General features: G+C 36.9%; 1 protein-coding gene across 1 annotated transcript; it reads left to right on the forward strand.

The window, feature by feature from the left end:
• Positions 1-1,492: 1,492 nt before the first annotated feature.
• On the forward strand, positions 1,493-27,813 carry DLAT (dihydrolipoamide S-acetyltransferase). Its single transcript, XM_033121828.1, has 14 exons — positions 1,493-2,110; positions 2,549-2,650; positions 2,976-3,100; positions 3,264-3,417; positions 5,544-5,670; positions 7,437-7,624; positions 8,575-8,728; positions 13,223-13,290; positions 14,150-14,242; positions 14,587-14,694; positions 18,549-18,664; positions 21,808-21,970; positions 22,536-22,672; positions 23,252-27,813. Exons 1-14 carry the CDS (start codon positions 1,832-1,834, stop codon positions 23,379-23,381), a joined length of 1,944 nt encoding a protein of 647 aa, XP_032977719.1. The 5' UTR covers positions 1,493-1,831; the 3' UTR covers positions 23,382-27,813.
• The last annotated feature ends 96 nt before the right edge of the window (positions 27,814-27,909 follow it).

A 27,909-nucleotide genomic window follows, 5' to 3' on the forward strand; every position in this document is an offset into this window, starting at 1 on the left:
TACAAAGGCTAACTTAGGTCCATTTGTTAAATTCAAATGCAGTGGAAGTATTAATTTATTTTGGCCAATTCAAAATTGTTACATTTTAATAGTAATTTATAAAGTTATAGTATAGCCCTTTCATTAATCACAATTATTTTTCCATTGATTCTTCCAATTGTTATTTGTAAGCAGTTTTACATAATTTAACAATAATTGCTCTACTCAATATTATTTCAAATGTGCTTTTCCATTTAACTTGGAAATTTTATATTCAATTGTATTGCCTGCATATTATTGTTAGGCAGCTGTGCCTGCTTAATCTTGTCCTCATTTTTGGATAGTTATATTTTTCCATTTCTTTCACTGTTATAAAGATACTAAAACATTTTTTTTTTTATCTTGTTTTGAATGCTTCAAGGATACTAGGATAGGATTTTGGGGGGGAAATGTGAACATTATTTTCTCATTATTGCTATTTCTTACTATATTGCCATCTGTAAAAGACAACCAATATTTAGTGCCCTCAACGAGTGCATCTTTCTCTGTAATCTCATTAATACTGGGTTTTTAGACTTTTTAAAGTTTCTAATTTAAGTAGGTGTGAAACAGTACCTCCTGGCTGTTTTAATTTCCAAACGTTTAATTACTAGGAAGTTTCACGTTTTCAAATGTTGCATTTTCCTATTTCTTGTGTTCTTGGCCTTCTCTGACCAACTGTACACTGGGGACTTAGAGATATTAATACAGCACTTGCTTCCTGCTAATCCAATATCATTCTCAACTCAGAAATGAGGTATTTTCTAATTACAGGACGATATTCCTACAGTAAAGTGTATCTAACAAATGTAGGTAACATTTTGTTCGTTAATTCCAAAGACATGCATGCATTCAGCCTCCACTATTGCCCAGATACTAAACCTTGGGGAGACATCAAAGAACAATATAGACATGGTTCCTGCTCCATGGGCTTTTAGTTTAGTTTTAGTATGATATAGTTCAAGCATAACAAAGCTTTTTGCGATTTAAAGGGATTTTATGGCAAATTTAGAAGTGCAAATCTGTTTTGTAAACCTGCATCTTCATACAGGGAATTGTTCAAACCCTGCTTACACTACACCTGAATGTTGGAATATACTTAGCTGCCTTCACACCATTTGGCTGGAAAAACCTATTCACTCTGGTTTCTGGTTGGGCAGCAAACCTGAAATTACATCTTTGTAACCCAATATAGCCTGTGCGGAGCGGGGCCCCACCGTTGAGCCAGCAGGAGCACACCACCAGAGAACACCTACACCCACCACCTCGGGCGGTTCCTCGCTCGCTTCGCGAGAGGAGCGCTCCAAACCCCGCCCCTTAGTCTAAGGCTCAGCGGGTCCTCAGGCTCCCTTCCCAGTTTTTTAAAACTTGGCCACGCCCCTCACGCTCACCGTCTCAGACCCCTACGCGGGTTAGCCTGACTCGCACCGCCTTTTTAGGCCCCGCCCTTTTGCCGTGCCCTTCACCTCTGTAGGGCCCGGTCCTAAGTTTAGATGCCTCTCTTAGGACCCTACCACCTTCTCCTCCGCTCAGCGTCTTAGTTCTCCCAAACGTGCGCCTGCTGAAATGCCCCTACCCTCGTGGCTCCAAAGTAGCCGCCCCTACCCGTTTTGGGCCACCCTTTCCCCTCGACTCAATAGAAGAGCCTGTGTTCCAAACGTTTCTGGTCCGGGCCGGGGGTGGGGTAAATCTTTGGAGCCGGTTTTACGACAACGTGCGGCTGCGCGGCGTGGCTGACGGCAACGCCGCACTGCTCTTGGAGAGGTCACTTCGGAGAAGGCGTTGGTTTTGGGGTGTGGGGGTCGTTGGCACTATGTGGCGCGTCTGTGCGCGACGGGCCCAGAATGCGGCCCCCACGTCAGGATTCAGGCCTCGGTGGACGGCGGTACGGGAGGAACCCGGAGCACCGTGCGTGACCCCGCGGGTTGGTCCAGCTCCGGCTCGTTGCAACAGCTCTACCACAGGGTATGGCAGAGTCCGGGCACTCTGCGGCTGGCGCTCCAGCTCGTGGGCCATACAGCGGACTCGCTTCCTGCAGCAGCTTTTGCGATCTCCTGGCCGTCGCTGTTACAGTCTTCCCCCTCATCAGAAGGTGAGACCCAGACCTGTCCTTCGCGGGACCCCGTTGTCCTTCAGGGCCGACTTCTTGGCCTCGGATCTTCCCCCAGAGGCCTCAGTAATCCTCCAACCCCCTCCCAGTATATGCATTGTCCCTTTTCCGATACCCAACTTTGCTATAGCTCTTGAGTTCCCTCTCTTGATCAATTCCTTTGAAAAAAGAACTCCAAACCTGGGGCTGTCTGTGGATATCTGCTAAGGTACGCGCTCTGTCAGACCCACAGGACTGTGGAGCGGGAAGCCTGTCACTGGAGAGCTGGTGGCTGGAACTCCTTTTATATCCCCAGGGCCCAGCGTGTTATGGAGCTCAAACTCTTTGCATTAAATTAAATTGAATTGAATGAAACATTAAACCAGACTGAGAGGTAAGTAGCCCTTTTAAAATTTCGCGTTTCTTCTTTTTCTCCTCCAGGTTCCATTGCCCTCTCTTTCCCCCACAATGCAGGCAGGCACCATAGCCCGTTGGGAAAAAAAGGAGGGGGACAAAATCAATGAGGGTGAACTAATTGCGGAGGTAAGTTGTTTTAAAATATGCAAATGAGTTAGAAGGGACTGGTTTATTATTTACACCGCCTGAGCATTAACTTTCTGAGTGGGTAGTTATTCCTTTTGAGTAAGAAACTTAGATGTTTTTTACAACTTGATGTTAAAGAAGATTGGTTAGGTAAGCTGTCAGCAGCTAGCCAAACTGATTTTTAGATAAGATTTAAAAAAATAATTTCTTTCTTTCATATCTGTGATAGAGGCTTTATCTTCACGAAACTATGATTCTAAACACAAGCTAATAATAATCTTCATACTGGGAGCGCAAGGCTAAGCGCCTACTTTTGTGTTAAAAGGTTGAAACGGATAAAGCCACCGTTGGATTTGAGAGCATGGAAGAGTGTTACATGGCAAAGATACTCGTTGCTGAAGGTACCAGGGATGTTCCGGTTGGATCAGTCATCTGTATCACAGTTGAAAAGTGAGTAGTACCCTGTTAATTTTTGGAACTTAGGTGATTTTGAAAAATTTGAAAAACTCCAGAATTGAGAAATTAGGAGTTAAAGGCTCCTAAGACTACTTCTGTAGGGGCTAAATCTGCTTTATAAACCCCCTTGTACTTATGCATTTTTTCTCTTCCTTAGACCTGAGGATATTGAGGCCTTTAAAAATTACACATTGGATTCCTCAGCAGCACCTACCCCACAAGCAGCCCCAGCACCAACCCCTGCTGCTGCTGCTTCGCCACCTACACCTTCTGCTCAGGCTCCTGGTAGCTCATATCCCACTCACATGCAGGTGAGGCTCAGCCTCTGGGTGTTTGCTCTAGAAAATTTATTATTTATTCATTAGTTTTTAACTTATGACATTCTGGAAAGTGGCATTAAATATGGCTACCTCTTGTCATTTGAAAGTAAATAGAAATTTAAACAAGAAAATTGATAACTTTTATTCCTAGTTGTTATTTCCAGGTGTGTGAACTTGGACAGTTCCTTTATAACTTAGATCTAAATACAAGCTAATAATAATCTTCATACTAGCAGCACATTTATACTCCCTATATAGAGCTTTTAGTAGACATAGCGCTGTCTATTGAATGAAAGTCCCCAATTGGTGTTTTCCTTTGACATGTGGTATTCTCTTTTCTAAGAGTGGGTGAAGTCCAGTAGTATTAAATGAGAAAACTGACAATAAAGATATAAAATAGCATTGTAGCAAAGCTGAAGGCAACAATCACAGTTGATTCTATTAACTAAATCAGTTTCTAAGAAACTAAATCAATTTATTAACTATTAGGGTTATCCCATGTGTAGTTAAGATACTGGAAATGTATAAAAACCGTGTAGCCTTTTTCTAAAGGTTTAAGACTAGAACTTTAACTTCACTTAATTTGTAGAAATTTCTGTATAGGAATCCTTTTTTTTCCTTTGGACATAATGTTCTACTCCATGGTCTATTATTAACATTCACTCATAATGAAGTTTTGCCTAGTGTTCAGTTCACACATTTATTTCATCCTGTTCAGCAAATTCGGTCTTACTTCATAAGGCTTACTTCATTTCTTTCCATTTTATGCCTGCGGTTTTGTACGCAAGTGTTAGGGGTGTGTCTTAATTATCCTTTAAGATACTGTATAGAGTTACCAGCTCCACTAATTTTTTTGTGTGAGGGTTTTTTATTATTATTAGATTTATTGGGATAACATTGGTTAATAGGATTATATAAATTTCGAGTGTACAACTTTATAACACAACATCTGTATATTATGTGTTCACCACCCGAAGTCTAGTCTCCTACTGTCACCTTGTCTTTGACCCCCTTTACTAACTCTTCGTCCTCCCCCTCCCCTCTTCCTTCTGGTAACCACCATTCTGTTGTCTGTAAGAGTTTGTTTTTTTTGGTTGTTTGTTTTATTTGTTGCTTTTGTTTTATGTTCCACATATGAGTGAAATCATATAGTTCTTGTTCTTTTTTATCTGACTTATTTTACTTAGCATAATACTTTTAAGATCCATCCATGCTGTCACAAATGGCAATATTTCATCTTTTTTATGGCTTAGTAGTATTCCATTGTATATATGTACCACATTTTCTTTATCCCAGCCCCACTAATTTTAAAGAGTAGATGAAGATGACAAATTCTGAACGAGAAAAACATTTTTTAAAAATTTTTAATTAGAGTTCTGAATTTCGTTTTACTTTTTCCCCCCTTCCTGAGACATCAGTTGAAATGATTTTTTTCTCTCAATATAATCCTATTGTTAATTAGACACAAATGACTTAGAAGACAGCAAACAAAACCTATAATAAGTAAGCATCCAATTTCAGTAAGCACACAAGCCATATAAATAAGAAAGCAATTTTACATTTAGATCAGCCAATATGGTGTTTAGATTGTATTGAGGTGGAAGTGAGTATTGTAAAGAACAGTTCTTTAATATTAGTTTTTTTATTTTTGAAATGTGTCTGGGAAGTTTGGGAGAAATGATGTTTCCTCTGAGTAGAAAGGTAGATGCTAATATAGGCACAGCAAAATTTTAATGGAATAGTGTGGACCAAGATCATTCTGTGAAAATGAAAAATTCTAGCTTAATCTAACTGTTAAAAAAAGATGAAAAGAGGATCTTTGCTTGGACATTGAAGAGTTCGTTTTGACTGTCTAGAAAGAAATCTTTCCCATCGGCACATTGCTTTTAACTTTGGGAGGTGGGTCAGAGTATCGCTGATACTATAAAGGCTTAAGATTTGAAGGATGATTTAACTGGTGGGACACTATTGCACACTGAGCTTTTGCTGTTATGGGGGTTTCAGGCAGATGGGAATTTGGATTGTCATAGTCGCTTTCATTCCATAAAACTAAGCTTGCCTGAGTCTCATTGTATCCAAGGCTTCCTAGTATTAAGCAATAATTTTTGTTTCTACAGGTGGTTCTTCCTGCCCTCTCTCCCACCATGACCATGGGCACAGTTCAGAGATGGGAAAAAAAAGTGGGTGAGAAGCTAAGTGAAGGAGACTTATTGGCAGAGATAGAGACTGACAAGGCCACTATAGGTGAGATTTCTTCAACTCTTAATGGTTGAGACACTGACTTTTCCAATGAGGGAAGAGGATTGCCGCCCTATCCTATAATGAGTGAGTGATAACATAAAACATTTTAATTCTTGGGATTCATTTCCTGGAATAGGATATTTCATAACAAAAGTGCACGTGGTCGGATTTGTCAGTTCTATACTGCACTTTTCATTGAATCAAGGATATGTCAACTTAGAGATTATTTTTAAGCCAGAGGTTAGCCTTATGTTACTGAGTAGCTATATCAGAACTGCCATTCTCTAAAGTAGACAAGTGAGAAAAAGAGAAAATAACTTGTAAGGCAAGAAATACCAAAAAATTTAAGATGAACTTGAGGGAAAACAAACTAGGATTTAGATTATTTTCATAGTTTGAGAATGACTGATATGTGTATATATATACTGATTTAGGTATCATATTTCCATGTATTTCTTTTCTAATTGATTGTTATGTTCTGAACAAAACCCACATAGACAATCATATATTTGTGTTACTGTTTATAGGTATTTATAGGTAAATATATTTCTTTTCTGGCCAGTCCACAAAGAGGCAGTGGGAGATTCTGGGCATCCTCTGCAGTGGGTGTTTTCAGATTGTGTTCTGAAATCATGAAAACGTTGGTTTGAAACCCAGTGATTCCTTGATGGCATCTTGGGGCAAAGGAGGACTTAAGGAGCAGGGCTCTAATGTGTCCTGTCCCCCTCCCTCACTTCCACCAGGGCAACAACTCCTTTTATCTTTTTGCATGTTGTGCTTTACCCCCATAATATTTTATCAGAAGAAAGGGTTCTATTTGTTAAAAAGAAAGAAACGAACAAAAAACCTTGATGACAGTAGATCTGCTTTGCATACCGGTATCTGCTTCGAATACCAATATTACTGTAGAGGCTGGTATTCTACAGACTGTAGTCACTAGAGAAGTATTACCTTGGTCAGACTCTTTAAACCCTGTTGTGTCGTTGGAGTCCTTTCTTTCTAAGCATATCTTTTATCGGATATTATTTCTCAGTTGGGAAATAGAAGGATTCATCAAAGATGTGTTCATCAGGGAGAGGCACAATGCCACAGAAAGCGAAGATCTAGAAGGTAAAAGTTGTCCTCTGCATGACAACTTTAGTTTTACTTTTGCAACCCTTCATGTTTTGAGTTCCTTGTAAGAAAAATAGCAGCGGAGTAAAATGTTAGTTGTCAACACCATAGAAATCCTAATAATGCTATATTCCTTTACATTAAAATATTCGATGTAATTCCAAATGTAACATCTTTGAAAAACTCCAAAGATGCTTTGAGGGGTGTAATCCCACATCACTATCGAGCCTAGTAGCTCCCTTTATTTAACATCCATGTGGTTCTGATCTTTAACAGTACAATTGGTGACATCTTGGAGTCTTGTCTGCATAGGGACTGCCCTTGGAGGTGTTTTTAGGAAAATGTTTAGAACTAACACTATCTGTAATCTCTTACACTTTTATTTAATAGATATTTATTTAGTGTTTACTTTGTACCTGGTACTGTTTCTAAGTACTTGAAAAATATTAATTCATTTAATTTTCATAACATCCCTGTGAGGTAGGTACTATTATCATCCCCATTTTGTAGATAAAGAAGCTGAGACACAGGTGAAATAGCTTGCAAAAGGTTATACAGCTAGTTTGAAGAAGAGCCTTTTACTTAAAACTGTGCTTTGAGTTTGGTGGGATAGTGGAATCCATTAAGTTCCATAATGGTTTTTCTTTCTATTAAAGGTTTTGAAGTACAAGAAGAAGGTTACCTGGCAAAAATCTTGATCCCAGAAGGCACAAGAGATGTCCCTCTCGGAACGCCACTCTGTATCATTGTAGAAAAAGAGGCAGATATACCAGCATTTGCTGACTATAGGCCAACTGAAGTAACTGATTTAAAACCACAAGCACTACCACCTACCCCACCCCCGGTAGGTATGCTTTTATAATTGAAGGAACTCTTATTTTATTCCTTTCTAAATGAAGTGATTAGATTAGATAATATTCTGGGTTCCTTCCAGCTCTAAGATTCTATGAATAAGAAAGGAGATAGTCAGTTAACATTTGTGGACACCTACAGGTTGTGTGGCACTGCACCATTCACCCAGTAAATAATTTGATCCTTGTAGCTTTCTTTTTTTTCTTGCTGTCTTGAGTCCTGCTGAGAAAAAAGTTGAGATGACATTCCTTTTCTGCTTTAGGTGTAGATATGCATATAGAAGGTAGTGCTTTGTTCCCCATTTTTAATAGAATTTACTATGTTATCTTTGTTACTGTTGACCCTCTTGGTATTCACATAAGGTGGATCAGCCTTATATTTGTAATACATTTGAACCTTAGCATAACATGGCTTGTTTTGCATAGAATTTAGTCTGACACTATATACTATACCTATAACATGAATGTGTACCAACTCCAAGCACTGATAACACTAAAACAAGGCTTCTGCAAATGCCAGAATCATCGATAGTTTAGGTATACATTTCTTCAGAGAAAACTTGATTTCTGACTGCTATACATTCATGGATAGCTGGCAAGTAGTAGTGTTGGTTTATTTCTTAAGGTACTTTCAAGATGGAATAAATTATTATTTTGAAATTAGGTTAGTAAAAACAAAAACTACATTGGTGATGTAAATATTAAATTCTATGCCTCTCTATGTTACGGAGTAAGATGACGTTCTGTCTTTGACATGAAGTATTGCTATTATTCACATAGCTATATTATGTTGGCTAGGTAGGGAAAATGTGCATTATGATCTTAGGAAAAAAGGTGAAGGTTATTTAATTACTATACGTTTGACTTAATAAAATGTAAACTCCTGATCTTTCAGACCAATCTCTGCAGTGGTGAATTAACAATCTGTAACTTTCTTAAAAAGGTGGCCCCTGTTACTCCACCTCCCCAACCTGTAGCCCATACACCGTCAGCCACCCGCTCAGCTACTCCTGCTGGACCAAAGGGAAGGTTGTTTGTTAGCCCTCTTGCAAAGAAATTGGCAGCAGAGAAAGGGATTGACCTTACACAAGTAAAAGGTAAGTCTTTTTTCTATGGAATGGAGTTGTAAAGCTAAAATTTTATTGAGCTTCTTCCTTAAGACCAGCAAGTACAACTACTGTGTTTCCCCGAAAATAAGACCTAGCCGGACCATCAACTCTAATGTGTCTTTTGGAGCAAAAATTAATATAAGACCGGTCTTCTTTTACTATAATATAAGAGTGGGTTTTATATGATATCATATAAGACTGGGTCTTATATTAATTTTTACTCCAAAAGACACATTAGAACTCATGGTCCGGCTAGGTCTTATTTTCAGGGAAACATGATATGTGCTAGTCATGTAATACCACACTAAATTTGTAACACACTTTGAAGTAAGAATCAGCATTCCCAATTTTTTGGATAAGAAAATAGACTCTTAAGGTATTTCCCTTTTTATTAAGTAATAAAGTTACAATTTAAATCTAGATTTGTTTAGTTCTAAAGCCTGTATTCTTCCAACTACCCTATGTTGCCTTCTGTTTTGATATTCTGCCATTCTTAATTACTGGAGAAAATAGTGGTTATTTCCCCAATTGTCTAGCTGTGGGAACTAAGTGCTGGTTATCATGTCTGCAATCTTGTTATGTGGTTAGAAGTCAAACCCATCTCCAAAAACACAAGAATGGGATGTTATAAATTTTTGGACCTCAGAGGATTCTTGTAATGTTGGAAGATCCTTTTTTCCATCTTAATGCTAGTTCATTAGTATATTACCATACTTTATATATCTGTGATTAGAATTGGGGACAGCAATGTAAGTTGGAATACATTTTAAGGAGAGAAGGGATTGGGTTAATAATTACATCTGAGAATTTAGACAGATAAAGAAGGACCATTTATTATGTATTTAGCAATCTTAATAAAGATATAAGTGGGGAAATCCCAGTATTCTTATTATACAGTTAGAGTTAGGTGATTCATTTATTATTTAAACAAACACTCATTGAGGTTTTTCTATGCAGTCAACATTTGCTCATAAGACACAAGATTTCAGTTTCAGATGGTGATACTACCAACAAAAAAATTAAATGAACAGAAAGGGAGTATAGTATAGTAGTTACAAGTATGGACTCTTACTGGAATGCTTGGATTTGAACCCCAGTTCTGCCGTACACTAGCTATGTGACCTTTTGTGTCTCAGTTTCTTCATCTGTATATGCAAATAATACCTTATAGGTTGTGAGGTATTATTAAATAAGTATTCATTAAATAAGTTAATAAATAGTACCTGCACATAGAAAGCATATATAGGTATTAGCTATAATGATAATAACAACTTTATTATTAAATAAGATTATTTGAATGCTAAAAAAGAAATAAACCAGATGATATATTAGTGAGTTACAGGGTGAATATATGTGCAGTCACAACTGTTTTTAGACAGAGTGGTTGGGGAAGATCTTTCTGATGAAGTGACATTTGATCTGACCCGGAAGATAAGAAAGAGTCAACTATGAGCCAACCATGTGAAAAACTGGGGAAAAAGAATTTGGGACAGAGAGACTAGTAGTACACATTCTGAAGTGGGAAAGAGCTTGGTATATTTGAGGAACATAAAAGTGGCCCATGATAATGGAGCATAGGGAGAAGGGTCTAGTGGTAGGAGATGAGGTTGGAAAGGAATAAAGGGGTGAGAACATGTAGGACTTTACAGGTCATGGTAGTGATAGAATTTGAATTTGATTTCAAGTACAAAAGGAAGCCACTGAAAGATTAAAATGAGGAAATAACATAATATTTTTAAAAGATCATTTTGGCTACTCTTTGCAGATAGATTAAATGAAAGCCAAGGCATCTGTTAAGGTTCTGTTTCTGGATCCAATCATGGTGGGTTAGACAGCTGCGGTGAGAGTGGAAGTGGAAAGAAATGGATAGCTTCTAGATACATTTTTGACATAGAATCAACAGAACTTAGTCAAAGATTAGATATGGGGACTTGGCAACAGTAATTTCAAAAGAAAGGTGTGATGGAAGCCAGTCTGGATAGGTTGAAAAGTGAAAAATGGATGAAGAAGAGATAAGATAGCATTTGGACAACTCATTCAGGAAGCTTTGCTATGAAGAAAAGCATAGACATAGAGGTATCACTTTGGGAAGGTAGGGGTTCAAGAGAGGACTTGAAAATGAGTGATAGGAGAATGGGTCTAGTATAGAATTTCTCAACTGTGGCACTATTGACGTTTTTGACCAGATAATTGTTTGGGAGGGTGGTGGTGTGTGTCCTATGCATTGTTGGATGTTTAGCAACATCCTTGACTTCTACCCCGATATGGTAGTAGCATCCCACACTTGTAATAACCATCGGATACCCTACAAAATCTTCACTACATTATTGATTACATTCTTCAAATTGACTGTAGTGTCCCCGTGGCCATCTTGTGGTTACTGACTGCTTTCTAATCCCCTCACCTCCCCCCTTATCCCAGCCCCCCCATCTAGCAACCCTCAGTTGGGAAAAAACTTTAAATCCTGAATCCTAATGTTCAGAATTTGACTTGTCTCAAAGCTACCCACGTTATGTCTTGTATTGCTTTGATGCAGGGCACTTGCACATCATTATCCTATTTAAAATTTTTTCTTAAATTTTTCAATTGCAATTGACAATGTTATATTAGTTTCAGGTGTGCAACTTAGTTACTAGACATTTATTGATACATAACTTATGAAGTGATCACCCCATAAATCTAGCACCCATCTGACACCGTAGTTATTACAATATTATTGACTATATTCCCTTGCTGTACTTGACATCCCCGTGACTGATTTTATAACTGTCAATTTCATCACTATTCCATTTCATCCTCAACATTCCTGCGAGCAGGGCTGGTAGTATAATTTCTATCCTACAGCTGAGGCTGAAGACCAGATGAGGTTAAGTGACTATAGTTAATCTGTCTAGTTTATGTTTGACAAAAACCCTACATTTTTTACTCCTAGGCTAGTATTCCCTTTTTACCACATTGCTTTATGATGGCCTGTTGTAACTTCTTAGGGATATAGGCAAAAGAATTTTAAAGATATCAACTAACTCCTACTGGGTTTCCCTGAAAATAAGACCGGGTTTTATACTTTACTTCCCTGAAAATAAGACCGAGTTTTATATTAATTTTTGCTTCAAAAGACGCATTAGGGCGTATTTTCAGGAGATGTCTTATTTGTTCATATACAACAATCTACGTTTATTCAAATACAGTCATGTCATCTTCTGGAACATCATGATAACGTACTAAATGCGTCCATCTGGCTGATGATCTTAACGGGCTTATTTTTGGGGTAGGTCTTATTTTCGGGGAAACATGGTAATAGGAAATTCTTATTGGTGGCTGAAAGTTAGCATAAGGCAGGTGGTACTACTGTAGCGATCCTCCTTTTGAGGGGTTGCAGTATCCAAATCAGCCTTGGTTTAAGGGGAGGTTATGGTTTCTGTCTTTTGTAAAGGAGGGGAATCTAATAGGGGTACTGCTACCTCTGTTCTAGAGCTCCTGGTGAGGATAAACACAGTCCTAGCCAACTCAGTTTTCATAATGAAGGAAAGGAGTTGGGACGAACTGCATACAACGAGAATCCTTTTAAAAGTCTGCCTTGGGGGAAGATGAATCAATTTGATCAAATTTTTTCTAGAAGTGGGCCAGTGTAAAAGGTATTTTAATAACTAAATTCTGAATCTCCTTAGAATTCAGGTTCAGGATTATCTACTTGGGTCTGAAGTTAAACCTAAGAGATTGTGGATGGGAGGAGGAAGGAAATTGTAAATGAAATTAAGCCTATTGAGAGAACTTTGAAGACGTTTTCTCATGTGTGGCGTTGTACTCATTTCCTTCAGAGTCTCTAACACAGGCCAGTTTGGAGCCTCAGCTACTGTGAGAAAGCTATGAAAAATGGAGACCACGTAAGGAATGAATGATTCTAAAGATGAGATCATTACAATTAAGAGTTATTCATGCTGTTTTGGGGTAAAAAAATTGACTTGCCTGATTTATCTAAATTGTTATGTCTGTCAACTCTGTACAAAGGGAATTCTTTATGATCAAATGAAGGTAGACCCAAATGAGATCTATTTTAGGGTTCAGAAAGGGTTTTTTTGAGCTAACCAGGAGAAGGAACCTAGAATTCCTCTTAGAGGTATAAATTGTATTTAGCATTATCCTTATGCTGGCATTTCCCGATTTAAATGTAAAAAAGATATTATAAAAAAATAAAGTACAACTTAATTAGATAAAACTTTGAAAGAGGATACTTGCTATAGTTAAAAAGAAAAGTACCACTGCAGATCAAACAAGATCAACCTTGTGTGAATTAAAATGAATAATTGACAAAAGCTAGTATTTTCAGGGAGAACTTTAAGGGGCAGGATTAAGGCATTGGTTCCTTCCGAGGGTCTTTGGTAGAGAACCCTTAGGAACTTGCACTTCCCGATCACAGTGTGGGTCTCTCTGAGGACTCAGCAGTAGGCTCTCATCTGTGTGGTATTTATGTATCTCTTCCAGGAACAGGACCAGAAGGCAGAATCATCAAGAAGGACATCGACTCTTTTGTGCCTTCTAAAGCTGCTCCTGTGAGTTACATTTGGCTTTTCCCCCCAATTTGTCCCTGCAAAGTGCTTTGTCCAGCCTGTTAGACCCTTTCATACATTATTTATGAATGAAACATACATTATTTATGAATGTTTTCTTTTGTCTAATTTCACTGGCTGACAATATATAGATATAAATGTGATGTCATTCATCTGCAAAAGCAAAGATGTTATATTACATCGACATGCATTCCAAATTGGGGTTTTTTGAGTAGTGATACTAAATTTTTTCTAATGCATCCTCTCCTTTTCATTCAAGCCCTGTTTTTAAAAGCATGCTTGGAAGTTGGTTAATTAGGGTTTGAGTTTTATTTGGTTAATAATCCACATAGGGATTAAATTCACATAGCCAACTTCTGTTTGATTGGTTAAGGTGCTAAGATAATAAGCTAAAAGTAAGAAAAATGATTTAGTTATTTAGACGTTTACTTCAAAATGAAAGATTTGTCATTGTTTTTTCTTAACACTATTCAGGAAAATGAATTACCTTGTTTATATTTATCTCAGTCTTTTCAACTTAATTCAAGAAAAGCTTTGATTGCTTTTCCTGAAGATAATTTTGCAAAAACAAAATTATTTTGACATAAACTAGTCATTAAACATATTCTGGCTCAAAGAACAATGACACTTAAAACATGATTACAGAATTCTAAGTATAAAAATTAAAAACAAAGCACATCCAAATCTGAGTCCATTTTGCTCCCTTTGGCTAGAAATAGCTATTTTTCTGTAAGCCTTTTAATTTTTACTTTGTCATCTGGAAAAGAGTCACTAGTAGTTGTTCCCAGTTGCTCTTTAAGATTGAGCCACAGTTACTAAAAGCATTTTTCCCTTCTCATAGGCTCCAGCAGCTGCTGTACCTCCCCCAAGTCCAGGAGTGGCACCAGTTCCTACAGGTGTCTTCACAGATATCCCGATCAGCAACATTCGTCGAGTAAGTGTATTACCTAAATCTGGAACTAAAGCTGTTGAGGGCATGTTTATTGCATCCATGGTTTGAAACACAGAGACTTTTTTTAGTTGGGTATCTTAGATGATTAGTTTAAGAGATGTTTGGTTTGCCCAGTTAAATACTTGGAATAAACAAATACTGTGTTCTGATTAAATCCTATTAGAAGGGGCTAAGGTCTGGTGTAGTCCTCCATCTTCCAAATCTAGTAATTAATGCTTGAGGTAAGCATTACCAGGGAGCAGGGTATAGGGTCAAACAGAGTCCTGAATTAGGTAGGGTTTCATCTCAATTTATGATAATTGACTTTTGAATCTCTTTGATTTCAGGTCATTGCACAGCGGTTAATGCAATCTAAGCAAACCATACCTCATTATTACCTTTCTGTTGATGTCAATATGGGAGAAGTTTTGTTGGTACGGAAAGAACTTAATAAGGTAAAAGGTCTGGAAATTCCAACTCTATAAATTCCAAAAATCTTGTTTTTCCCCACTAAATATTGATATTTTTGCCCATATTTTTTGTAACAGTATGCCAGTTGATGGTGGGAGATGGGTGTCTTCTTAATTTTAACTTGTAAAGACTGTCCTGGAGAATTTTCATCTTCTAACCCTTGATTAAAGCTTATCGTTTAAAGTTGATCCATGGATCCATTTTAGCCTAGCAGAGTCACTGATTCTATGAGACTACTTGAGTCTTTTAATAGATAAGAAGCAATGTGTTTACTTGTGTTTATAGTTAAGTATCAAGCACCTACATAGTGTTTAGCCTGAGGCACTTTTGGGAATTCAGCATAAGGCATAAAACTCCTCCATGAATTGATGATTTAATTGAAGAGAGAACGCATGTGAAAAAGAGGGGGCAAGTTTTATTAAAGTAAAAATATTCATTTGTAGACCAGTTTCTTTATGGTAATGCCCCTCATCTGCTAGATTGCATTGTATATATGTTAAGTGTTATAGGAGTTCAGAGAAAGGGGAGACCACTGAAAGCAGTTGGGGAATTTACAATGGTATAGGGAAAACTTGGTTGAGCCATGGAGCATCGGAAGCATTTGGATTGGCAAAAAGCTGAAGGAAGTTCCTTGTCATGATGGAATATCATGAAGTTAAAGTGCTTTAAAAACAAAATAGATACAGAATATGGGGGAGATAAGTTACCTTCTCTAGAGTGGATACATAGTTGTTGGTTTAGGGAAGACCTTGATTTATAAGCAGAATAATTTGGACTTGATGAATTAAACACCAGTAAAAGTGACATGATGATAGCAAAATTTTAAGAAAAGTTAGTCTAATAGATATATACTGGCATATCTTAATGGCCGAGACTATTTTTACTTGTCATATAATCATGAAGTGATAAGGGTCTGTATTAGAGGGTTGCATTAAGAATGGAGTAGGAGAGAAGAATCTGAAAGATATTTTCAAGGAGGTGAAAAGTGAAAGGCATACTCCTTAGAGTGGCACACAGGGCCTTATACCGGCTGTCTGTAACCTCTGGACTTCCTCTCCTACTACTTTCCCAATTGCTCACTCTGCTGCAGACACAGTGGTTGCCTTGCTGTTCCGCCACACGCCACCTGTATACTTCTACTTTAGGCCCTTCACACTTGCTGTTGCCTCTGCATGGAATACCTTCCTTTAGTATCCTCCTGGCTTCATTCCTCCTCCTCCTTAAGGATTTTACTCAGTACAACCTTCTCTGATTTTCTCTGGTCACCTTATTCTAAAGTTAAGGGAAGCCAAGTGAGGTGAGTGATGAGTTCTCTCTTTAGTTCTTTTTCCCTGCTTTCTTTTTCTCCTTAGCACTTAACTATGTGACATACTATGTTTCACTTATTTCTTGTCTATCCATCCCCTTTAGAATGTAAGGTACCTGAGAGTAGAATTTTTACCTATTCTTTTCACTGCTTTATATCCAAGGCTTTAGAGTTACATGCCCAGTAGAGTAGACTTCCAGATATTAGATGCATGAATGAGTGAAGGAAGCAGTGAAGCATCAGTGCAGCTTGGTAACTGGCTACAGGGGTTAAAGATGATGGCATACTTTTATTTTCAAAATATTAAAACCATTTTATAATAAATTTATTTGGTACTTAGGCATGAAAAATATGTCCAGTATATTATTTTATTTAATTCTCTTAAAAATTTATTTAGATATAATTAAATAGCATACCATCCACCCATTTGAAGTTTACAGTTCAGTGGTTTTTAGTATATTTGGAATTGTATGACAATCATCACAATAAATTTTAGAACATTTTCATCATCCCGAAATGAAACCATACATCTCTTAGCTGTAACCCCAGCTCCAATCCTCCCATCTTCCCCAGTCCTAGGCAACCACTAATCTACTTTCTGTCTTATAGATTTGCCTCTTCTGGATATTTCCTATAGGGGTAAGGATTTCATTGACTCTGTAGATCAATTTGAGGAGTATTGCCATCTTAACACTATTAAGTGTTCCCACTCCATGAATATGGGATGTCTTTCCATTTACTTAGTTCTTTAGTTCCTTTCAACAATTTTTACAGTTTTAGAGTACAAGTTTTTGCACTTCTTTGTTAAATTTATTCCTGGGTGTTTTATTCTTTTTAATACTGTTGTAAATTTTAGTTTCAAATTGTTCATTGCTACAGTTGACTCTTATATATTGATAGTTTCTCCTCTAATCTTGTTTTTTAGTGTGTTTCTTAGGATTTTCTATATACTGAGTCATGTCATCTGCAAATAGAGGTAGTTTTGCTTTTTCCTTTCTAGTCTGGATGCCTTTTATTTCTTTTTAATGCCCAGCTTCTCTGCCTTGCACATCTAATAGAATGTTGAATAGAAGTGGCAAGAGTGGACATCCTGGTTTTCTTCTTGATCATAGGGGGAAGTCTTTTACCACTGAAGTATAATAGATAGTGAAGTTTTCGTAGATCTATTTTATCATCAGGAAGTTCCTTTCTATTACTAGTTGATGTTTTTATCTTGAAGGGGTGTTGAATTTTGTCAAATGCTTTTTCTGTGTCTATTGAGATGGTCATGTGGTTTTTGTCCTATATTCTGTTAGGACGTTATTACATTAATCGATTTTCAGATATTAAAGCAACCTTGAATTTCTAGGACAAATCCCATTTGGTCATGGTGAATAATCCTTTTCGTATTGCTGGATTTGGTTTGCTAGAATTTTGTTTTGAGGATTTTTGTATCTGTATTCAGAAGAGAGATTGATCTGTAGAATTTTTGTTTCCTTTTTTTTTGTGATATCTTGGTCTAGTTTTGGTATCAGGCTAATACTGGCCTCAAAATGAATGGGGAAGTGTTTTCTTCCATGTTTTTTTTTTTTTTGCAAGAGTTGTGAAGAGTTGATATTACTTCTTCTTTAAATGTTTGGCATAATTTACCAGCAAAGCCAGTTGGGTCTAGGCTTTTCTGTTTAGGTAGTTTTTTATTATCAATTCATTCTCTTTAGTAATTATAGATAAATTCAGAGGTTCTATTTCTTTTTTATTTAGTTTTGGTAGTGTGTATCTTTCTAGGAGTTTGTCCATTTCATCTAGGTTATCTAATTTGTTGGCATCTGGCTGTCCATAGTATTATCTATAATCCTTTTTATTTCTATAAGGTAGATAGCCTATTTCTCCGAAAATAAGTCCTAGCCGGACAATCAGCTCTAATGCGTCTTTTGGAGCAAAAATTAATGTAAGACCCGGTCTTATATAAAACCCGGTATTATTATATTTATTACATTACATTACTGTGTTGTGTTGTGTGGTGGTGATGGTGATGTGATTGTGATTGTGGTGTGATGTGATGTGATGTTAAAGACCGGGTCTTACAGTAGAATAAGACCAGGTCTTATATTAATTTTTGCTCCAAAAGCCGCATTAGAGTTGATTGTCTGGGTAGGTCTTATTTTTAGGGAAACACGGTAGTAGTATCCCCTACTTCATTTCTGGTTTTAGTAATTTGAATCTTTTTTTTCTTTATCACTCTAGCTAAACATTCGTTGTTTTGTTGATATTTTCAAAGAAACAACTTTTGGTTTTGTTGATGTAAATGAAAATGAAGACATAATATACCATAATGTATGGGATGCAGCTAAAGTAGTGCTTAGCAGGAAACTTATATCTATAGAGACGTACATTTAAAAAAGACGGAAAAAAACAACTTTTGATTTCTCATCCTTTGTACTTCAGGACATTTGTATATGCCTCCCTCCTCCACCCTCCCTTCTTTCTCAAGATTATAGTTTCAGTCTTTGGGAAGAGAATTTAAGAAACGACAATGGTTTCTTGTCTTTGCAGATGTTAGAAGGGAAAAGCAAAATTTCTGTCAATGACTTCATCATAAAAGCTTCCGCTTTGGCATGTTTAAAAGTTCCTGAAGCAAATTCTTCTTGGCTGGATACAGTTATAAGACAGTGAGTATAACATTGCTGGGGAAGGTATATATCCATCAGCAGTTTCTTGTGTTATCTCATGTATAAGTAGGAGTATTGGGGGTAAGGAGAAATGAAATACAGAGGGAGAGGTGACTTCCATAGGTAAAACAATTTGAAAACAACATAAAACTACTTAGGAGATAGTGCTAAATTTACTTAGTAAAGATTATAAGTTCTTTGTATGAGTTCAGGAAAGGAAGATAAGTATATAGATACGTATAATTAAGTTGGTAATGACTCTTCCAAAGCAGGGTTGAGATGGTTTTTGTTCACCAGTTCTGCTGAACTTGGTGGGGGAAGCAAAATTGCAAACAAACTATATAACAGTATTTATTAATGTTACAGTGGCATGTGACTTTGCTCAGGTGTCTTTCGCATGATGTCTCATTTAATCTTTATAACCACCTTATACTCTTAAGTTAGGCGATTGCACTCACATTTTCTGTTTGAAGAAATTGAGGTTCAGTGAGTTAAATTTAACTTTCCCTGAGTTAATATGTTAGTAAATAGCAGAACTGTGATCGGAATCAGTATTCTGACTTCTAAGCCCAGGCCTTTTCTACTATGTGGCTCTTTTATATTACTATTATTATTATTATTATCATTATCAATAACTTAATTTTTATTAAAATAATAGTATATATGTTAGAATATTGCTCCATGGCTTACAGTGACCTAGTCAATCTTTAATCTGAGGTGCACTCCCAAAGGGAAACACAACTTTTAAACTTTTATTTCTTCTGGTATTTACCTTCATTATTTCTAAATAACATTTTTCTGTTTTTATGGATTTTTTTCATTTCTCTTACTTTATTGACTGACTTCCTATTAAAGAAGGTTAAGAGGTTAAGATTTAGCTTTGTTGTACACACACACACGCACACACACACACCATCATTCTACCAAATTGATTATAGCACAAATTTTGGATAAATCAATATTTTATGAAAATGTTGTTCATGACTGACAGAACACTGAATACTAACCTGATTTTAATGATTGCCTAAGAGAGGGCTAGTTTTCTATGTACTCGTGAATTCTTTCTGAAACTCCCCAAGAGAATTCTAAACTTTTCAGTCTTGTCACACATATTAAGTGATCCACTGGTTCTAACTTTTTCCTTGGTCACCCCCCTCTTGGAGAACATCTGAGGGACTTACTATTACAGTTTCCTAGGGCTGCCATTATAAATTACCACAAAATTGGTGGCTTAAAACAAAAATTTATTCTCGTATAGTTCTGAAGGCCAGAAGTCAGAAATCAAGATGTCAGCAGGGCTGTGCTCCCTCCACGAGCTTTAGGGGAGGAACTATTCTTGCTGGTTCCAGTTGTGGTGGCTCCAGGCATTCCTTGGCATGTGGCTTCATAACTCCAACCTCTGCCTCCACCTGCACATGGCCTTTTCTCTATGTTTCTGTCTTTTCTGTCTCTTACAAGGACACTTGGCATTGGATTTAGGGCCCACCCAGATAAACCAGGATGATCTCATCTCAAGATCCTAATTACACCTGCAAAAACATTTTTACTAAATAGGTTCACATTGATAGATTCTGGGATCAAGACATAGACATACCTTTTAGAGAGTTGTTATGAATATTTACATATAATTCATGTTGACGTATATTTTCATTTCTCTTCAGTAGATTCCTTAGAGTGGAATTGTTGGGTCATGGGGTAAATTTATATTTAGCCTTTTAAGAATATCTAAAGAAAACACGACTTAGATCAAAGGATCGAGCTAGCAGGGCAAGTTCCATGAATTGTTCATTAATTCTTACCAAATGCCCTTCATCCATTTGTTCATACAGCCATTTGACAAATATTTATGGAACATGTACTGTTTGCTGGATTTAGTGTTAAACAAGATAGAAACACCATACAATAAACAAATAATATTGTACTAAACACCATAATTTAATTAAGAAAGTATTTGCAGTGTGATACCTTGGCCAGAGCCCAGCTGTGGTAGCCGCTAAGGGTCTCATACTGTGTTATTCCAGCGGGTCCCTTTGTTTGCAATTGGCAGAAGCCTGCTGCCTCTGGCCAGCTTGGGCACTCTGGTGAGCTTGGGTATATTTTGGGATTTGGTACCCATAATCTTCTAAAGTTTGTGCCTAGAAAGAGCTGGAGTTTTCCTTCATGTGAAGTTTTAAATTTTTCTTGATTACACAATACTTTACCAGGGGCCCTTACACAAATGCCCAGGAGACTGGATATAAGTCAGGAGTCTGGGAACGTGGATGGTGGAAAGAATCAGTGTTTTCCATTAACCTGTAACTGAAATGTAGCATTTCCTCTTGTTAAAAATGTAGAGAACATATCAAAGAGGTATTAATAGTACTTGTGATGACCAGTAAAAATCAGTAATTTTCATATCACATTGTAATTGTTGCAAGTATCTTAAAATACTGTTTTGCTTATCACTACTTTAATATTATAGCCATCATTAGACCTGCTGCAGGTTCTTATTAATGAGTTAATACAATAGCACATACAACACAATTTCATTTTTTGAATAATTTGATAACTAAATTTCAGTATACTTGTTTTTAGTTTTTTAGGGAGGATTATTTGGTGACTTGAGTATTTCTGTGTTAAAAAATACATATATTCTGAGAAGGGTCCCAAATACAAACATGCCCATGGCATAGAAAATATTAGGAATCTTATGTTTTGAGGTGCCACCACCCTACATCCTGAGAACTCCTGTTTCGCCCACAATGCAGTCCTTTCCCTTCACTCTTCCTTTCACCTGCTCATGCTCTGCTTGCAGACTCAACTCCAGCCAATCCACTTTATCTCAAAATCTATGGAGTTCCTTTTGTTTAATTCTCACTGAGTGCTGAGCCGTTTTTTCCTCTTACACCCATATGTTAGGTGAGGCAAATGGGGGGAAGTTGAGAGATTGCATGTGAAACCAACCTAGTGACACATTTTTCATTCTAAAAGTGTAAGTCAAGGAGAGGACACAGCAGAATGTGAAAACCAGGAAAGATACCTGTCTGGCTGAGGAGTAGTACAAACTGAAGTAAATATCAATATTCTTGCTTAACGTGACACATAAGCTCTTAACCAATACTGATGATTGTTGAGGTTTCCTTTTCTTTTTTCTTTTTAAATAGAAATCATGTTGTTGATATCAGTGTTGCTGTCAGTACTCCTGCAGGACTCATCACACCTATTGTATTTAATGCCCATATTAAAGGACTGGAAACCATTGCTAATGATGTTGTTTCTTTAGCAACCAAAGCACGAGAGGGTAAACTACAGCCACAGGAATTCCAGGTAAGCTATTATTTATTTACCTTCTGAATGTTAAGAATTACATTATTTTTAAGGTTGGCATTATGCTTTTATTGCATATTCTACCTTTTGATTCTGCCCTGTATTGTCATTAACACAGGTCCTGAAAATAAAGAAAAATTGACTAACCTTTCAAAAGCTGAAAATAAGACATTTTCCAACTAGTGTACAAAAGCCACACAACTGACTTTTGTCCATATTATAATGGTTGTATATTTTCAATAAAGAGAGTTCCATTCAGGCCTTTTTTTTTTCCTCTTTCAGCTTTATTCATCTATAATTAGCAAATAATTGTATAAATTTAAGGTGTACAGTTTGATGTTTTGATGTGTGTATACATTGTGAAATGATCACCACAATCAAGCTCATTAACAAATCTCACTTCATCTACTTCCATTCCTCCCCTTCTCCCCTTTTTTTTTTCAATGGTAGTTCAGAGTCCTTTCTTAAAGTAAAAGATTATCTTAAGGTCTTTTCACAAAACGTTTGTCATTTTTTCAGATTTATGTTAAGCAATTAACATCTATTTTTAATTTTTTTCCTCTAGGGTGGCACTTTCACAATCTCCAATTTAGGAATGTTTGGAATTAAGAACTTCTCAGCTATTATCAACCCACCTCAAGCATGTATTTTGGCAATTGGTGCTTCAGAGGATAGACTGGTTCCAGCAGATAATGAAAAAGGGTAAGTGCCAAAATAGAGAGGGAGTTGAAAGCTTATTTTCCTTACATTATACCTGTTTTTGAGTCTCAGTTTTATAATTATTGTCATGGCATATTGGAGTTTCAGGTAGAGTCAGGCTTAAGTATAGAATGAAGTTTCTCAGGACAGCAGCTCTTATTTTACTAAATGCAATTAATGTTTGAGATGGGAAACCTTATTTACTGTAGGACAGTGGTCACCATACTTTTTTCTCAAAGAGCCAGATAGTGAATATTTTAGGCTTTCTGGGTCATGTGGTCTCTGTTGCAAATACTGCATTACAGTGTGAAAGTAGTCATATGTAAATGAATTCCAGCAAACCTACATTTGGTGGGATGTGGCCTGTGGCCTATAGTTTGCCTACCCATGTTCTCTGTTTGGTCTGTTTCTTCAAGCTATTAATTTGGGCTACAATTATACAGGACATAAAGAATAGGCAGAACATAATGTTATCTGGTTGGGATTATAGGGTAGCAGTTGGTATTTGGGCTTGTTACTGGTACTGGCTAAAATCCGGTGATTGATTTCAGAATACCTAATAATGTTTTTATCTTTTTCTAGATTTGATGTGGCTAGCATGATGTCTGTTACACTCAGTTGTGATCATCGTGTTGTGGATGGAGCAGTTGGAGCCCAGTGGCTTGCTGAGTTTAGAAAGTACCTTGAAAAACCTGTCACGATGTTGTTATAATTAACGCAAGAATTTCTAAACTCTACAGTCACATTGGTTGATCTTATCAAGATACAAATATGTTATTAAAAAGGTGGTTCTTTTTATTTTAAAGCTAACCAGTTATTTTTGAGTCTGTCCATATAAGTTATTTGTAATGGTCATTACTGAATTTTTTTAAATGCCAGTTACACCCAAATGTTGTGCACATTTAATAAACACTGTATTTTAAGCTGTGTGCTCGTAGTCAAGGGACACGTGGCCTAGCCCTTTGGTGATAAATATGGTAAGTACTTCCATTGGGAAATGTAGAGGTAGAATTGTAGTTCTCTGTTGAGTCAGGTACATGAAAGTAACCTGGATGAAACCTGAAGGTTTTGAAATTTCATTGCCTCACATGTTTTTCTCAGCTTTGAGGGAAAGAGAAGTCACGAAATTCTTGGGGAATGGGTTTGAATTGAAGGTTGATTTTGTAATTTAACCCTAATTTAAATGTATCAGTTACATCAACTTGGTTTATAATGAATGGGAAGGGTAGAGAACTTCAAGGAAAATAAGTGCTATTTTAAGTCACCATTTTCTTAGACTTCTTCAACCAACTGTTCTTTATTTTTCTATAAATCCCAAAATGGTTATTATCGCCTCTTGAGATGAGATATGAATATAAACCAGCTACTTGGTATAAATGAGAATTTGTGTGGGTATTTATTTAAACATCCTAAATGTGTAATTCTGAGAGCAGAATTCTACAATTACCTTCAAATAAAAGAATAATGCTTATAGAATTTAACAGAGAAGTTGTGAAAGTAGAATTCTTCTTACAGTATTAACTGGTGGTGGTTACTTGCAAATGAACTTAATTACCAGAATTTATTACTCAAATTATTTTGGAAAACTATATCATGTAACTATGGAATAAGTGTACATATGTAAAGTATGGTTTCAAGTGAGATATGTGCCAAAGTCCATATATCACCAAGTCTTGTCTGAAAGAAGAGGGAGAGATTAATTGGTAAACAGTTTAGAGTACTATGGACAATGACCAAAACAAAGTGGTCATTTCTACTGACTGTGTTTCCCCAAAAATAAGACCGGGTCTTATACTAATTTTTGCTCCAAAAGATGCATTAGGGCTTATGTTCAGGGGATGTCATCCTGAAAAATCATGCTAGGGATTATTTTTCTGGTGAGGGCTTACTTTCCGGTTAGGTCTTATTTTTGGGGAAACACGGTAGATAAAGTAAAAAAATTGAATGTGTATAAAAAAGGTGTTCTGTGTTTTTCTCTCCCAGGGTTGTCTCATGTAAAATCAGAAAGCCCTAAAGTCCTATTGGAGAGAAAACAGTTACTTAGATTGCTTACTCCCGTATCAGCCTAAATATTTTTTTCCATTTTGTTATGGTTGGGCTTTTTGTAAGGCTTGCGGCGAGATAATGAAGCTAAGAGAGTCAGGCGGGTTGGGAAAGGTGAGTGCTTTATTCTGCGCCCCTGGGCAAAGTTCACCTCCCACAGATGGGGGCCGTTCACATCACGTTGCGCCCAGGGCAGAGCGAGGGAGGCATATATGCGATTTTTGGGGTCGGGGTTGGCTGAGTGAGGTGGCAGATGAGCAGGCCCCCCAGCGCAGATCAGGCGCGAATGGCTACGTCTGGAGTTGTTTATCGCACTGGTGGTCTGCTGCCTTTTCTGGGAAATTTCAAGGGCCCTAGTCTCCGTCATGCGAGGAGGGGTCTGACTTGGCAGAGAGGTATGACTTGGCTCCCGGCTGCTTTGACCAGGCCCGCTGCTGACCTAACACTTTCTTCTGCTGGAGGAGAAGGAGGAGGTGATATTCAAGATAATAAAAATGAATTGGGAACATTATCACAATTCCAGGATTTCTATTGAATTTATGTGTTTTAATAAATATTTGGAATTGTTTATGGCTATTTAAAATAAATCTGACTAATGCTTCCTTGTATATGTAGTATGTGGAGCTATGCCTTGAAATTTAGGTCTTTCATTGTTGAATGCTTCTAAATGTTTATTATTACGTGGTACACAAATGACACTCCATATATTCCGTAAATACTTCCTTTGCTGTATTATTATGAAAACAAGTCAATTCAGTAATTAATAATTATAGCTTGATCTGAAGGAATTAGCTTTATCACAAGGGACCATCATCAGTATGAGCCACCTCTGGTGCACATACATGAAACTTCAAAGATAATTCATTCTTTGCTGATACTTATGGCTCTTCTACTCCCTTGAAAGAAAAATAAAAAGTTGACTTCTAATAAAAATTGTTCTGAGGTAAAAATCTGACCTATAATCTAAACCTGGATTCAGTCTATTTCTCTTACCAGAACTGAAAGAATAAGTTAGAAATAGTGGTTTTGATTCCAATTAGATTGTTTACAAATGAAACTGTGTTTTCAATGTGCCTGGTCTAATTTTTGATCTGTTGGTAATTTTCACATTAAATGAGTAAGACAAGGGACAGCTATGTATGTGTAAACTCTTAATACAGATACATTTTGAGTTTATAGAATTGGTAAAATAGGAACAGTTTAGAAGGATACAATCTGATAGTGGAAGCTCAAGGAGTTACTGAAGCACCTCATGTTGGGGTGTGGCGCACAGCAAGAGGAAAGAGGGCTGGCTCTGTTAGGTCTATTTTATTCCAGTCCTGAGGTTTGTGAGGGTAGTTAACGGCATCCCAAGGCATTTTTCAAGTCACAAGGCATGGTCTACAGGAGGGGTTGACTAGTACGAGAGACGACAGGACTGTTGTAAGGGTGACCTCAAACCAAGTTTATAGAAAAATCTGGTCTCGAAATCAAGAGTAATTTATGTCCATCTCAAATAATTTCCCGTTTTGAAGAAAAGATCTTGGGAAAATTCAAATTTAAACTACTCCACAGTTCATTATTAGTTAATGCTCTTCTGGGAAAAGTTTTGCTTTCTGTAGGGAGGTGGAGGTGGGATGTTTTTATGAATATAAAATCCACTGAAATAAGTGAAAATATTTTGGAAAACAGGATATAAATTTAACATTTAAACATTAAGTGTATTAGATCTTGGTATGTTTTTTATTAATGAGTACACAAATAACATAGCTGCTGATGTAACACGTAAGCACTGGGAGTTGTCTAAGAAACGTCTAAACCTGTAGAGAACCTGAATGAGTTTATTTGAGCCAAACTAACAATTGCTGGGAAGCAAAATCTCAAACGGATTAGGAAATGGTTTAGAGAATGGCAGTTTGGCAGCTTATTTTATAAGAATCAAAGGAGGAGACAGGGTTACATGAAATCCTTTGGTGGTAGATTAAGGGGGTGGGAGAAAGCAAAGTGGGGAAATCTATCGGACTGGATAAAAAGTAAAATGGAAGGACTCATCTTTTACATTGGTGGGTACAGCACATAGAGATGGTATTCGGGGAACAAGAGAACAATGAGGGGTTCTATGGTCTAAGGCTCTGGTGTGGTGGGTTTTGCCTTTAGGGGTCTGGGAAAAAGGATTACTCTGACATTCTAAGGGTATGTTATCTTGGATGCAAAAAGATAATAGACAGGCCTACTTACCGTAGACATTGACCTTTGTCAAGAAAGCTACAGGCCAAGGATGTAACTACCAGCCATGACCCACTTTTAATGAGGAATTTTTATGTTCAGAGGATCCTATGTGGTTAATTTCGGTCTCTTGAGTTTGTAGGGCCCACCATGCTGGCTTCCCTTGAGCTTGTCAGGTTTAGTATGTGGCCCCTTTTCGTCCACAGAGTGTAAGAGGGGAGATTAGCCAGTTTCATGTGGTTACAGGTGTTTCTAAGAAATAACATTTGACTGATTTTGTCAGAAGATAGGGTGAAAGCATTCTATGTTTTTTGAGGGATGAGACTATAATGCTTTGTTAATTTTAGGACATCATACAGTTCTAGAAAATTTTCACATGATAAATTATCCTATTGCTAGAAAGATTCAAATCCAGGCCAGTTTTAAGAAAATTACATTTTTCAAATCACAAAAGTTAAAAAGTTTTAAAATAAGGACTTTATTATTTAAAGACCTAGAAGCTAGTAATTAAAGAACTAGAAACTAGTAATTACAAGGAAGGTTTTTCTTTGTATCTAGGAAAGATAATTAGGGATGTTTAAAGATTGTAAACATTGCTTGCTTGGGATATAAATTGGAAAGTTGATACATTTGTATTAAACAGCTATCTGAACTCAGATGAATGGGAGTTGAAAAGTACATCACTTCTGTTATTTTTAAAAAATATTTTCTTAAGAGAAAGGCCCTTGTCCTAAAGTCAATTCCCTTTTCTTAGAGTTGGATGTAGTTTGTATCATATGCCTGGGCAGCTTGGACTCCTGCCAGAACTGTTTTATAGAAGCAGAGTCAGAGAAGCATAGGCTTGTATATTACTACACTGGATCTGTATTTTTATTGCTGGGGGAAACTTACTGCTATGGCCCACTTTGGTAATAAACTTGCAGAATCTGGGATTTATTCCTTTTTTTTAAAGATTTTTATTGGGGAAGGGGAACAGGACTTTATTGGGGACC

The sequence above is a fragment of the Rhinolophus ferrumequinum genome, chromosome 11 (genome assembly GCF_004115265.2).
Source record: "Rhinolophus ferrumequinum isolate MPI-CBG mRhiFer1 chromosome 11, mRhiFer1_v1.p, whole genome shotgun sequence".
NCBI lineage: Eukaryota > Metazoa > Chordata > Mammalia > Chiroptera > Rhinolophidae > Rhinolophus > Rhinolophus ferrumequinum.